Source organism: Camelus bactrianus, chromosome 10, assembly GCF_048773025.1.
Source record: "Camelus bactrianus isolate YW-2024 breed Bactrian camel chromosome 10, ASM4877302v1, whole genome shotgun sequence".
Taxonomy (NCBI): Eukaryota; Metazoa; Chordata; class Mammalia; order Artiodactyla; family Camelidae; genus Camelus; species Camelus bactrianus.
The window spans coordinates 42,332,627-42,348,652 of NC_133548.1; the positions used below are offsets into that span (position 1 = coordinate 42,332,627).

General features: G+C 36.9%; 1 protein-coding gene across 4 annotated transcripts in view; it reads right to left on the reverse strand.

Annotated features, from left to right (window-relative positions):
* ZNF143 (zinc finger protein 143) overlaps positions 1 to 14,294 on the reverse strand; it is a 58,636-nt gene extending 44,342 nt beyond the window's left edge. For 2 of the 4 annotated variants that reach the window (XM_010964883.3, XM_074372411.1), the window contains exon 1: positions 14,191 to 14,286. In XM_010964883.3, the coding sequence (XP_010963185.3) occupies positions 14,191 to 14,232 (42 nt within the window). In that variant the 5' untranslated portion in view covers positions 14,233 to 14,286. Of the gene's footprint in view, positions 1 to 2,379; positions 4,326 to 14,190 lie in introns of those variants that run through there. The other 2 variants (XM_074372412.1, XM_074372413.1) reach the window with 2 other exon arrangements.
* Between the last annotated feature and the right edge of the window lie 1,732 nt (positions 14,295 to 16,026).

Below are 16,026 nucleotides of genomic sequence, written 5' to 3' on the forward strand. Positions count from 1 at the left end.
ATAAATAAACCTAATTACCTTGCCCCCCCAAAAAAGTGCTTCTACATTTAAGTCTGGTCATTCATGCTGCATCTTATGACATTTCTTAACCTGGAATGAGGAGGTTTCTTAGTATAGCAACATAAAGACCGTGGGCTACCCTGTACCCACGGTTTGCAGTTTATTGATTCAGTTACACTTCTTTGATTCACATTTGTGGAAAACTGTCTTTAAATCTTTACAGTTTTATTTAAATACACCCAGGGAGTAAGCATGTTCCAAATGATGAATGTAATTCAGTTAAGTACAGAGTAAGTAGAACATGCTGGCAAATGAGGTAGTTTTCATAGATTCCACGGGATGCTAAAGGGTAAAGTGGAGGGACAGAGTTTACACTCCCAATTTTAAAGAAGTAGAATATTCTATTGGATGGGTGAAAGTTAGAACTTGAAGGCTCTGTCAAGTTCCAGGACCATTCAGAAACGGAATATTTGAAATTGGCAGGCAGCTGAGATGAGGGTTAGGAGACCTAAAACTAAAAATACTTGTGAGAAAAAGAGGTGAGAACAGAGACAAGAATTTAGAAATGGACATTTAGGTCTATTCATCAGGAATCTCAACTTTGGTGATGGTTTTATCTTAACTGAACCACTGATATGAAAAAGAACCTTAAAAAAAGTCTCTCCTAAACCTCAACAAAGTAGCACTAACAACATGGCTTGCTACAGGAATATTCGCATAGTTCAGTTTGCTAAGCATGCCCTGGCTTGCTTTCACTGAGACTATGGAGTTTGAGGAATAGAAGCTGCAGAAGAGAAAGGTACTGACACACTCCAACTCCACTTCTGACATTGCTCCATGAAAAAAAGCATAAAGTTTCAAAACTACAAGGCTAGATTGTACTTTATTTCCCTTAAGATAAACACTGTATATGTTAATATTTATTACCCAAATTGCTTATCCTATCACAGGTAAGGGAAGCAAACCATTGTTAGATAATTATGAAAATTACAGAGGGAACTCCTGACACACAACTCTATAATAAATTAGATCCTTTGTCCAAAAAAGTATGTTGAATAGGACACTAAACATGGATAGTTAAAACATACACCTCTAGTCAGAAATAACTGTATGGGTCTCATATTTACAAAGCACTTTTCAGATCTAACAACTTATTTGATGGAATAGTCCTGAAGGGCCATAAAAGTTCTTGGGCTCTTCCAATCTCTTCTGAATCCCCAAAGCTGTCCAGCATACTTACAGTTCTTTGTTTTTTCATGATGACTATTTAAAATACTTTCCATTTGTCTCAAACCTTCAACCCCTACTCCCTCTCCTGCTATCCCCGACCCTGTCTCCTTCACCACCTCATTTTCAGCAAATTAATCAACCCCCAACTTCACAGAAAATACAAAAGTCATCAGAGAGGAATTCTCTACCAACAAGCCTATTACGTCTCTCCATTTTCACACATTTCTTCTTTCTCTCCTACCATATTACCTTCTCATAAGGTAGGACTAATCCTTCCAACCTATACTCTGCATTTCATCTGTCTTTCCTCCTTAGGGATCTCAGGGACCTCTTCTGTAAACAATCTCCTTCTCTCTTTCCCAGTTCCTTCCCATCAATAACTTAAAACACAAAAATAAAATCAAATAAAATCTTGCCTCTGACTCAGCTACCAGTCTCTCTTCATCATGGCTAGTTTTCCTTAATAGTTATTACTAAGAATACTTTCTGATTTCCCAGTGCCATTGATCTGGTTTCTCTCCCTAAGTACTGAAACTGCTCTGGCTGTGGTCACAAACCTTCACTTTAACACGAAGTCTAATGGCCATTCCTAGGTATATTTACCCAAGAAAAATGAAAATATTCATCCATAAAAAGACTTGTACAAGAACATCCATAGCAGTTTTATTCCTAATAGTTCCAAATTGGAATGAATTCAAATGTCCATCAATAAAAGAATGGATAAAGAAGTGATAAAATCATACAGTAGATTAATACCTAGCAATAAGGAGAAACAAACTACATACATGTACATATAATAACACTGGAGACTCTCAAAAACATTATGCTGAGGGAAATAAGACAGACAAAATAATACATATTGTATCATTCCATTAATATAACTCCTACAGGCAAAATTAATCTACAGTGGTAGAAATCAAAATGTGGTTGCAAGGTTGGGGGACTAACTGTAAAGAGGAACAAGGGAATTTTCTGTGGTGATGGAAATGTTCTATCTTCTTTTGGGTGATCATCTGAGTGTATACATAACTGCCAAAACTCGTCAAATTAAACATGGATGAGTTTTAAAAATGATCAGATGTTACAAGAGTTAAACACACACACAAAAAATGTGATGGATACTTTTCAGTCTTATATCTGATTCAATACCTTTGACCTTTATCTCCTTCTTAGAGCATTCTCTTGGCTTGGCTTCTATGACATCCACACACTCCTGGTTTTCTCCAGCTTCCTAGCTAATCCTTTTCCATTTCTCCTATGGGTTCCTAAATATTGAGCATTCTCAAATTTCTGTCTTAGTTTTTTCATTTTATGTACTCTTCCTCCTGGAATATCATATCTGTATCCATGGCTTCAAAGATCTCTGGAATATGTAAGTTCTTTAAATTAATCTATCTAGTCTTTTCTCTTCAGGGCTCCTGATCTATATATATCTAGCTACTTACTGGCTTTGGTGAGCTTCGTGGTCCACAGTCACCTCTATCTTAACACAGTCTCCCACAAAATTCTCATTTTGTATTTTCTACCTCAATGACAAATGCAATCACCAACCCAGTAGCTCGAATCTCCCTTACCTAGGAAAGAATGCTTATAAGAGGTAGTAGAACATTATACTTATGAATGAGGACTCTGGAGCCAGACAGCCTGCTTCAAAATCTCGTTTTACCACATATTATCTATGTGACCTTGGGCAACTTACTTAACCACTCTACGCCAGTTTCCCTACCTGTACATGGAAGGTACTTCACAGAGGTGTAGTGAGGTATTTGTGTTAAATATACATTCCTTGGAACAGCACTGGCATTACATATATGCTTGCTATTAACACTTATCAGTAATTTAAAGTTAAGGAGAAGAGATTGTATAGCTCTGTGTCTCCATCTTATTCACTATTTTCTCCTACTACTGTACAAGGGTATTGCAAAGAAGAAAGAAAACAAAACAAAAAAAGGTTCTGGAGACATGTTATTCAAGAGGAACTTTCCTCCTGTTTATGCTTTTCTTTTTTGAAATGATCTTTATTAAGATATAATTCACATACCATGAAATTTACCCATTTAAGGTACACAATTCAATGGCTTTAGTATATTCAGGATTGTATAACCACCACAACCTGAATTCAAAGTATTTTTATTATCCTCAAAAAGAAAACCCTACCTCCCACTTCCCAAAGCCCTAGGCAATCACTAATCTACTTTCTATCTCTATAGATTTGCTTATTCTGGACATTTCATATAAATGGAATCATAGTATGTGGTCTTTTGTAACTGCCTTCTTTCACTTAAACATAATGTTTTCATGGTGCAGCCACTGTGGAAAACAGTATGGAGATTCCTCAAAAGACTAGGAATAGACTTCCCATATGACCCAGTAATCACACTCCTGGGCATATATCCAGAAGGAACCCTACTTCAAAAAGATACCTGCACCTCAATGTTCATAGATTTACAATAGCCAAGACATGGAAACAGCCTAAATGTCCATCAACAGATGACTGGATAAAGAAGAGGTGGTATATGTATACAATGGAATACTATTCAGCCATAAAAACCAACAACATAACACTATTTGCAGCAACATGGATGTTCCTGGAGAATGTCATTCTAAGTGAAGCAAGCCAGAAAGAGAAAGAAAAATACCATATAAGATTGCTCATATGTGGAATCTAAAAATAATAATAAAATAAATAAATACAAAACAGAAACAGACTCATAGACATAGAATACAAACTTGTGGTTGCCCATGGGGGAGGAGGGTGGGAAGGGATAGACTGGGAGTTCAAAATTTGTAGATACTGATGGGCATATGCAGAATAGATAAACAAGATTATACTGTATAGCACAGGGAAATATATACAAGATTTTGTGGTAGCTCACAGTGAAAAAAAAGTGACAATGAATATATGCATGTTCATGTATAAGTGAAAAATTGTGGCCTACACTGGAATTTGACACAACATTGCAAAATGACTGTAACTCAATTAAAAAAAAGTTTAAAAACAAACAAAAAAACATGTTTTCAAGTTTCCTCCATGTTGTAGCATATATCAGTACTTCATTCCTTTTTACTGTAGAATAATATTCCACTGTATGAATGTATCACATTTTATTTATCCATTCATCTGCTGATAGACATTTGAATTGTTTCCACTTTTTGGCTATCATAAATAATGCTACGAATATTTGTGTACAAGATTTTGTGTGAACGTGTTTCATTTCTCTCAAGTATATATATATGTATATATAAAGTATAGGAGAAGAGATTGTATAGCTCTGTGTCTCCATCTTATTCACTATTTTCTCCTACTACTGTACAAGGGTATTGCAAAGAAGAAAGAAAACAAAACAAAAAAAGGTTCTGGAGACATGTTATTCAAGAGGAACTTTGAATAACATGTATGTTATATGTATGTATGTATATATATATATACACACATATATATATACATATATATATACATACATATATATATATACACCTAGAAGTAGAATTGCTGGGTCATATGGTAACACTATGCTAAAGTTCTGAGGAACTGTCAAACTTTTTCAAAGTAGTTGCACCATTTTATACTCCCACTAGCAATGTATGAGCATTCCAATTTCTTGACATCCTAGTTAACATTTGTTATTAGTCTTTTTGATTATAGCCATCCTAGTGGGTATGAAGTGGTATCACACTGTGGTTTTGATTTGCGTTTCCCTGATGGCTATTAATGTTGAACATCTTTTCACGTATTAATCAACCTTTAGTATATCTTCTTTGGAGAATTATCTGCTCAGGTCCTTTGCCTATTTAAAAAAATGAACTGGGATCTATGGTGGCTATAGCTCAGTGGTAGAGCATATGCTTAGCATGTGCAAGGTCTTGGATTCAATCCCCAGTGGCTCTGGTAAAAAAAAAATTTTTAATGGTTATTTGTCATATTATTGAGTGCTAAGAGTTCTTTATATATTCTGGATATTAATCCTTTACCAGATACAGGAATTGCAAATATTTTTTCCATTCTGTGGGTTGTCCTCCAATTCAGTCTTTAGGAGTAAAGTTTCAACAAGGGATGGAAAAAGAAAACCTCACCATAAAGAATCTTCAGATTTCAGTTCTTGGGGATACTTCTACTCTTAGTATACTTCATTTTTCAAACCACTTTTTCAGTTTGGAAAACTAACCTCATTTAAAAAAATTAGTGCATAATATGGAAGCTATTAAATCTTTATTAGTAGTTAGAATCCTATTTTTCAAACTAAATCTTACCTCAAACCCTAATATTAAAAAAAAGCTAAAAGTGGTATTGTATTATAAATATATAGTTTAAGTGTAACCTTTTAACTTTATTCACTCAATGTGAATTAAACTCAAAATTTTAAATCAAAGTAATAGATGGCAATAACAGGTTTATGCACCCAATAGTCTGAATAACCAAAAGAAGAGAAAGACAATCTTGACTCACATAGATTAGTTTAGATAACCATTTTTTAAAAAACTCATAATATGCTTCAATCAAACAGATCCATCAGTAAGAATCATGTTTCAAGTCAAATCACTAGTTGTTTTCAACATTTGCACATTGAAGTATCTACATGCCAGAAAAAAACAGAGGGAACATATAGAACAGAAGCACTGAGTACATCCTTTCTATGGAGAACAACTCTACTTCCATTGAACATATAAGTAGAAAAGGCATGATATTTCTGCATATATTTAGATATTTTTGTCTCACATTACCTCTTATACCTGAGAGTGGAAAACTGAACACAACCTTAGTACTAGAGTTGAAGGAAAATGGCCTACTAGTTGTAGCACAGACAAGCTGGCTAGCTATACCAGCACTGTTTCAGCACTCTTTCATTAACTTCTGTAAAAAAATAAGATGCAAATTTAAGGAAATCAGTGGTTTGTTCTCACATGAGGTAATTATGTACTACTTTGTTCTCTTTAAATTACATTTAAACCAAACTGGCAACCACCACCACAACTTTACCTTAAAATAATAATCTAAGTACATTTTGTATGCAAAAGATAAGAATCTCACTACAGCTACATAAAGAGATAAAATAAAAATAAAAGGTAAAAATAAACAATTTCAGTGTATAAAAATACTGAATCACTATGTTGTATATGTGAAACAAATACTGTAAATCAACTCTACTTCAATTAAAAAAGAGGAAAAAAATCTCCTTTTCCTTCTGAAAGTTTTCCTTCTCCAAAAGGAAGACAAAAAATAATTTCTAAAGGTGACTGTAAACAACAGATTTTTAATAATAGACATGTATTTCCTAGTATATTTTCCTTAAACCTTGTCTTCCACAGAATCCTCAATAAGAACCATGTCCATTTACAAAAAGCTCACCAGTTGAATCTAACATGTACTCCTGATTTACAAACAGATCTATAATACATCAACTAAAAACATTTACACACGTCTCAAATCAAATTGCCCTACCTGAAAGCCTGCCAGCGATTCTTCTTCCCCTCAGTCATAAACAGAAAGGCCAAATGTCACACAAAAGGGAAAAATTTCAGCCTCCATCTCATCTTTCACCTTGAAATCCCAGGTAGACACTATACAACAGGTGGGCGGAGAGGTCTCCTGGGAATGCCTCACCTTGTCATTCACTTTTTTTTAAAACTGAAGTACAATTGATTTACAATGTTGTGTTTCAGGTGTACAGCAAAGTGATCCACTTATATACATACATATATATATATATTCTTTTTCATATTCTTTTCCATTATAGGTTATTACAAGATACTGAATATAGTTCCCTGTGCTATACAGTAGGTCCTAGTAATGAGTATCTGTTAATCTCAAACTTCTAATTTATTCCTCCCACCTCCCTTTCCCCTTTAGTAACCATAAGTTTGTTTTCTATGACTGTTAGTCTGTTTCTGTTTTGTACCATTTTTTTAGATTCCACATATAAGTGATACCATATGATATTTGTCTTTCTCTGTCTGACTTACTTCACTAAGCACAATACCATCCAAGTGCATCCATGTTGTTACAAATGGCAAATTTCCAGTCTTTTTATGGCTAAATAATACTCCATTGTATATATGTACACCGCATCTTCTTTATTCATTCATCTGATGATGGACACTTAGGTTGCTTCCATATCTTGGTTATTGTAAACAGTGCTGCTGCGAACACTGGGGTGCATGTATCTTCACTTTATGTATCATTCACTTAATATCAAAATACATGTTGTGCTCTGTCTGAATAAACACAATGCATTCCATACACACCATTAAGGTTTGTCAATTCATCTTTTCACTCTAATCTATTTGCCATGTGGACCCGGCTATTTTCACCAAACCCAGACACCAGATGAAAATGATAGAAAGTCATCCTTGACTAAATGCTCATTCTTAAATTCATAACAAGGCAACTGCCAACTCTGTGACTTTTACCCTTCAAAATCTTTCTTTTTTCAACTCCTCACACGTTAACTATTGCAATAACCTCTTTACTGCTTTCTTTGCTTCAGTGTCTCATCCTTCCAGCCCAATAACACTGCCAACTATCTTATTTTTCTTGTATACCATTAAAATTTTCATTGCATACAATATTGTAATAAAAATTTAAGTTAAGAATAATTCCCAATAGCTTAACAAGTCAAATCTTTTGATTCCCTAGTTTTCTTCTCTAACTCTTGCTATCCGTATGCATACACAATTTTTATGGCATTGTAAATATAGTATAGATAACATTTTGTATTCAGCTGTTTCCACTTCTATAAAATTTCTCAAGTTGTCTAATAGTCTTCACAATGATCACTGTTAATTCACATTTAACAAATAAATTTCCCTTACAGGACAGTTAGCATTTTTCTTATTATGTGCTAACCACATATCATTTTATCATAAAAAATAATCTTTTAATTAATATATTTGTAAATATAGCTTTGGGGAGGGTGCAGTAGATTACATCATTAAAATAAACTCCCAAGATGAAGATTATGGGATCAAAAAATGAGCATTTTTTATGGTTTATTACAATTTGCTTCCATTACTTTTTTAAAGTGTTGTGCTAACTGCACTGCCACCAGCAACATGAGTATGCTTGTTTTACCACATCTTTACTGGCACTAGAAGCTCTAAGAACAAATGAATAATTAGTCCAAAAGATTAAAGGTATGGTATATACCTTAAATATTTTACTATAAATATATAAACATACATTCATTAGTCAATTTTTGATACCAGGCCAAGGCCTTTTCTCTGAGAATTAGTCTGTGGATCTGTCCAGCATTGCTTTTCTAAACAAATCACTAGTATAATACATTTCAGTTTGGATTACTTAAATACGAGCAAGAACTTAAGATCCTTGCAAAGGAATCTTAAGATGGAATCCTTCTAGATTCGAACATTTTACCCCTCCAATCTTTTATACTTGTACTACCTACAGGACTACAGTTCAATTCCTTAGTCTGACATTCAGGGTACTCACCAATCTGTCCCCTACCTACCTTTCCAATTTCAGCTCCTATTATTGTCCTTTAGGTCTTCCATCTTTACCAAGGTCAAAGTACGAAATAACATACATTTTACAAATATTTTGAGTAGTTTATGTATTTATACATGTATACACATATATATGTATGTAGGTATACAAGTATATTTGTATTCACACACACACAGCAGACAATGTGCATGCTTTCAGGGATATAGAGAGGTAAAAAATAAGTGGTCTTTGCTTTTAAGAAACTCTTTCTATGGTGGGAGACTAGTGAAAACATAATTAAAACAGAATGTGGGGGAAGGGTGGTAGAAACTCGCAATGATTAGAACAACCTGGCATTATCTATCAAAATTTTAAATGCAAATCTTCAACCAAGTAATTTTTCTAGACACTCTCGTAAGTGTATAAAGTTCACTGCAGTATTATTTATAATGGCAAAAAAAAACCAGTCAAAAATCTAAAAGTGCATCAGTAAGGACAGGTTAAGTAAATTACAAGACATTCATAAATGAAACATGCAGACATTAAAAAGGATGGATAGATCTATGTGAAATGGTTGGAAACATGTCCCAGAAACTTCATATGTGGGAAAGAGTAAACTGCAGAACACTACATATCTTATGATTGTATTCATGTTTTTAAAAATGTATATAAATATCTGCATATGTTTGTACATACATTTAAAAATTCAAGTGGTTACCTCCCAGAAATGGGACTAGGAGATGAGGGTGGAGTGGTAATGAGTCTTTTAAATTTTACTGTATACACTCTGTAAGTTAAAAAGAAATTCACCATGTATTATTTTCACGGTTTTAAAACGAGTTACTTTAGAGGGGAAGGTGTAACTCAGTGGTAGAGGGCACGTTTAGCACGCACAGCCCTGATTTCAATCTCCCGGACCTCCGTTAAAAAAAAATTTTCTTTAGAAAGAATTCTGGTCTGCTTTGGTCACAAGTGCCAAAACCCATCTGCCAATGCTCAGTAGATTAAAAAACAAACAATCAACAAACTAGTTATTCTTAAAAGAAATTACTATAAACAGAAGCATTAGTGGTAAGGAGCGCCTAACTTTGCCTCAGGTGTGCAAAGGCAAATACATGTGTATTTGGGAATAAAAAGATAAGTAAATATTTTGTAGGAGTAGGAAGAGTAGAAAAGGCAGTCCAGATACAGGGAACAGCCTTTAACCGTCACTAGTTTGTCCATGGTTCCTCTGTCCCTCACTACCCGGATCTCAGTCCGGCTATCATCTGAATCCTATATGATGGCCTTCTATGCATTTGAATCCTGCTCTCACTCAGCTCCTGGGCAATTAACCTACTGCTGAGCTTCCATTTCTCCTTTTGATAAAATGGGAGAACACCCACCTGATAGGGCTGTTGTAAAAGAATTAAGTGAAATAATGTACGTAAAGCCCTTCGCACTCAAGATGTATTCAAAACATGCCAGTTTTTCTTCTACAGGTGAGAAAAGTGAGGTTTACAGAACCTTGTTTTTTGGCTAAAAGGCTTCTGATTCCTGATAACCTAAGGTTCCTCCCTCCTCTAACCAATCCTTTTTACTCCCACATCCAGTGCTCCCAATTAAACTGTAAGCCTTCTAAGGTAGGTACTGTGATCTATACGTCTTTGGAACTTTGACACCTAAGATTGTGTTCAATAAATATCTAATGAGTTTAACGTAACTCATGTTGCAAAGTGCTTCACAATTATCCTCCATTATATACATCCAGCCATGTTGACCTTCTAGTTCCTAGAACACACATAACTCATCTTACTTTTGCACAAACTGTTTAGCATCGCCTCCTGTCTAAACTATCCATTCTACCACCACCCCCTTATTCTCTATCACAGAACTCTATCTTCTTCGTAGTATTTATCTGAATTTCTAAGTGAACTCTCAGTTCCACGACAGCAGGGCCCCGATCTGTCCTGTTTACCCTTGAATTTCCAGTGTCTAAAAGAATGCCTGGAACATGGTACATGCCTAGTAAGTATCTGCTAAACAAATAAATACAATTTGTATGCGGTCATGGCTAGTTAACTGCCTAAAACAGGATTAAAGATTATGTATTCTCTTATTACAATGCTCTTTTAATTGTGCCTCACTTCTTATAATATGCTATTGTATTTTATGTATACAGTGCATATAAACTGCCATTGATTTAAATGATTCCAACTACTTGGTGACCACTACATCCATATATAAATCTCTCTATTTTCAAAACAAGGCCAAATGCATTCATCATTATTTAACTGAAAGATGTATACAGGGGGAGGGTATAGCTCCGTGGTAGAGTGCATGCGAGGTCCTGGGTTCAATCCCCAGTACCTCCATTAAACAAACAAACAAACCTAATTCCCCTTCCAAAAAAAACCCACAAAAAATTTTAAATTTTTAAAATAAAAAAATTTTTAAAGGATGTATATAAATAGCACAATAACATCTGTGCTCTGCCATATTATGTACAGTACTCAAAAATCTGTATCCTCCTAGGAACTACAGACGTATTATATTTTAAAAATTAAAGAAAAAAAAAGTTAAAGAGGTTGGTATTTGGTAGGTTATTGAATAACTCAGTTGAGAGATTGGGCTTTTGAGCCAGTCATAGGTTCAATTCCCAGCTTTGCTCTGTAATAGTTGGTCAAGTTACTCTAAACTTCAGTTGACTTACCCACAAAATAGGGATAACCAGTACTTGACTTAGGTTTGCAGTGAAGATAATTAAGTTCATGTAGATAAATAAACCACTCAACAAATCACTTAACTCAGTGCCTAGCCAAAGTTAAAGTAAAGTGGTATTTTAAGTACAAAAAAAGTTGTTTGGAATTAAATGCCCGTGTCTCTACATTAACGGATAAGTTATTGCCACAGGGTACACAATTCCCACTGTGGCATAGTTTTAAAATGAGATTAGATCTATGGGAAAGTATGAAGAAAAGTGTATCATTATTTTCAATTTTTTATTTCTATGAGGGGGAGGGAGATTTCTCACTCTAAATTCATCTTAAAAACAAAATCATTTTGACAGTATAAGAAAGTTTAAACACTGCCTCACAGAGGCCACCCCTCAAAATGCAAATTAAGCATAAAAAGCAAAAATGACAAAGCAACCCAATACTTTAAAAAATTATTTTGTCATGAAATAAAGCCAGGAGCAAAAAGAACTAGGTAAAACCTCAGATTAAAAACAAAAACTAGATAAAAATTTCAAAATTAAGTAATGATGAAAGCATTAGGACTCAAAGTTCTCAAATAATCACAAACTGCATATACATTATAAATATTTAATAATTAACAGCTAAAATAATAATAGAAGCACAATTCCCCAATCCAGCTAGGTCATCTTTCCATGAAGAATATGATGAATTCTTATTTCACAGTAATATTCCAACTTATGGCAAAGGACAATGGACATTTTGCAAATCACATATTTGATAAAGGATCGTTTTATAATAAACGCTTACAACTCAATAGTAAACAATCCAACTTTAAAAGGGGGAAAAGCCCCAAATAGATATTTCTCCAAAGAAGATACACAAATGGCCAATAAGTACATGAAAAAATGCTCAACACCACTAGCCACTGGCAAATGCAAACCAAAATCACAAGCGATATCACCTCATACCCACTAAGATGGCTACCATCAAAAAGACTGATCATAACAAGTGTTGGCAAGGATATAAAGAAAAGGGAGCTCTCATACACTGCTAGTAGGAACGTAAAATGGTGCTGCCACTTCACAAAGCAGTCTGACAATTCCTGAAAAAGTTAGTCATAGAGTTACCATAGGACCAAACAACCAAGGAATTCTACTCCTAGATATATACATCCAAAAGAAATGAAAACAAATATCCACACAAAAACTTGTTACATGAATGTTCATATCAGCATTACACATAATAAGACAAAAGGTGGAAACAACCTAAATGTCCATCAACAGATGAATGGATAAATAAAAGGTGTTATGCCCATACAAGGAAATACCATTTGGCAATGAAGAGAAATGAAGTACTGATATATGCGATAACATGAATGAACCTTGCAAATATCACCCTAAGTGAAAGAAACCAGTCACAAAAGCTCACATACTGTTTGATTCTATTCACATGAAATGTTTGGAATAGACAAATCTGTAGGTTACCGGTGGGGAAAAGAAGACTGTTAAGGGGAAGTGGGGAGTAACTTAATGGGTATAGTTTTTGGAGCGTGATGAACATGTTTTAAAATTGTGATGGTTGCACAACGCTGTGAATGTATTAAACCTACCTAACTACATACTTTAAATGGGTGAATTTAAAGGTATGTGAATTATATCAACAAAGGCATTATTTTTCAAAAATAAAAGGGGACTATGGAAAAAACAGGCACTCATTTTGAGATTGCTAAATAAGTAGTGAATTTCCAAGGTAATTAAAATACAACTGGATAAAATTAGTTACGAATCTTACCGGGGCTTTGGGGGTAATCTCATTACCTACTCTATTACTAAACACTTAACAATGAACTGAAAGAACGCACTCAGCAAAAGAAAATGTTAAACACACAGATTTCTGTCGACTTTCGCAAAACTGTGTCTTCCGTAAGATTCAGAACAAAGCCGACCACAACCTCGAACCTACAATTTTTCCTCACATCCCCACTTGATTACACTAGCTGACTGGACATTTCCAAAGCAAAGGTTGAAGTTGATTTTAAACAAATAATCGGTTTAGCAATAATATTCTTATCTACTTTTTACTTAACTTTGTTAATGCGGGAAACAAAGCAATAGGGGAAAGAATAAAAACTGATTCACGTTCCACAATAAAATCTTACAAAGCAACGAAAGGATTTGTTCACTCTTTGGCCAAAACAGAATAAAAAGAGGGAATGATAAAATTGACAATTTCTAATAATCGATGTTAGGCCTCAATAACCTAAAAATTAAAATTTAAAACAAAAGTGAGGGAAACAAGAAATCTGTGCAAGATCTGAGTGGGAGGAAATTCTAGGTGAGATCTGTGGGGGGAATCCCGGGGAGGCCCTCAGCCAATCCAGCCGCCGGCGTCCTAGCTAAAGCCTGGTGAGGACCGGGGCCCGGCGTCCCAGCCGAAGGAGCTTCGCGTCGGTGGCGCCTTGGGACTCGCTCCGCGCGGAGGTCAAGACGAGAAGAGCCGCTAGGCTCCCGAGGGCTCCACCCTCCCCTCCTTCACTCCCTCCCTTCGGCGGTCCCCTGAGGGGAACAGGCGGGGCGCAGTGCGCAGAGACGGGGGGAGGGGGGGTGCGTCCTCAGTGAGAAAAGCTCCGCCGCCCCAGAGTGGCGGCCGCGGGTTATTAATAAACTCTGCTTCTGCCCAGGCGCTGCTACCGCGGCCTGCCGTAGGATGGACAGGGCCTGTGGCGGAGGCTGAGCAGCCGAAGTCAGAGCCCGGGCCCAAGCGGGCCCGCGCCGCCGCGCTGAGGGCGGCGGCCGGGCGGAGAATAATGCACACTGGGTAAAAACACATTTATATACGAACCTCCGCGAAAATTTTCCAACAATTCCTTCGTCCGACCACCATGCACCAGGACAGGAAACAGCCGCCCGGCCCCCAGGCCCCGCAACCCGCATAGCGGGTCTGAGGCCCGCCCCCAGCCTCCATTGGGTTGTCATTACGTCACTCACTGGACGCTTCCTGCTTGCCATTGGCTCAAATTTAGGCGACGTGAAAGGAGACCGCCTTATCCTCGCCCCTTTTGCGTGACGTCAGCCTCGCCTGGCCTTACAGCCGGCGCCTGAGTGGCTTGCCCAAGTGCGGGACCAAACTTCCTGTGTCTGACTGGTTGATAGAACCGCTCATCCCAGACCGACCCCGCCTCGCTGACAAGTGAATTATGCCGATTCTGGGGCCCTAGCAGGAGGCGCCATTTTGTAGCGAGGGAGGGAGGCTGGTCCTTGTGACTAGCCGGGAGGGAGAAGGGGTGACAGGCGCCATTTTCCCCACAGGGGCTAGAAGGTGGCCTTAGCTCTCCTGGTGGGCTTGCTGGAGCGCGTTTTGGAGACCGGTTGGGCTTCGCCTAGCGATTGCCGAGTGTCGCCCTGTTGGGAGGGAAGTAGAAGAGGATGGGACGCCAGACCGCTCCCTGGGGGCTCTCGGTTCCAGTTGAGGCCTTTGGTCTTGGGCGGCGGCTCTGCTTTCTCGCGAGCTGCTGTATGATGGTGACTGGCTGCTAACTCGGCCTGTACCTCTCCAGACGCCGGACATCAGCATTGGTGGGAGGATAAGCCTCCTGCCTCAGCTGGAGCTCCGGCGGAACCTGACAACGGGCCGTTGGTCTTGGACTTTGCTAGGCGACACTGCGGATGCTTTTGCGCTTTCATGTTGGTTAGGTTTACATTTTGAAGTCGTCTGTAATGGTGTCGCTAACTTCTTTTTTAGTTTACTTTTTGTGTGTCGCCAATTAAAGTAAAGTCAGAAGAGTGGGAAAAGCATCGCCTCGGTCTCCCCAAACCTATTCAGAATTTTACACAAATTAGTTGTGAGGTTGAGGTAATGTTTCTTGTAGCTCTCAACCAAAACTTTTTCCTAAACTGTTGGAAATACTAGTCATTTCAGGAGTATTCAGTAAGTATTCATGGGCTTTTCAGCCAGGCTGAATAAAGATGAGATAAAGTGTATAGACTCAGTATTTGTTAAATCGGGCATTCCAGGTGTAGATTTGAGTTACTCAGAGAATGAGACTGGCCTCACCGTACCTGATTTATGTCCTACTTAGAAAAACTGGAGAGAGCTGGATGATGTTTGATTTAATGTCTTTTGCATTTCAGATGATTACGGAATGGCCTTCTAAGTGAGGATAATTTAAAGTGTTGATTTACTGTTGAGTGTAGTTTGAGATTTTAACGTTACCTTCTTTTTGGTAGAGAGTGAGTACCAGGCTAAACCTAACCAAGTTGTAGCTGCAATAATTGGTGCCCAAACGCCATTCGAAGGAAAACGGAACTTTCAGTCTCATCTGAATGCGTTTTGTTTAGAAGTTTAAAGTAGTTACTATTTTTATGCCCGTATTAAGAAATGAAACCTGTGACACATAAAATTGAATTAGGTTACTTTAAACTGGTGGAATTGGCTCACTTAAAACAGTCTTGTACCCATTAATAGATTCCCTTTGTCACAGAGTAGAGTTCAGATGACAAACAAGGTGTTTTAATTTATACTTTCTGTACCTTCCAGATGTTATATCTGTATTTTATAATCAGAAATGTTATTAAAAGAATCAGAGTACTTTTATGCAGTTTAGTCATTTATTACTAAGTCCCATACCTTTAGTCTATTTATTAAAACACTGTAATACAGAATCTCAAAAAGAAGTTA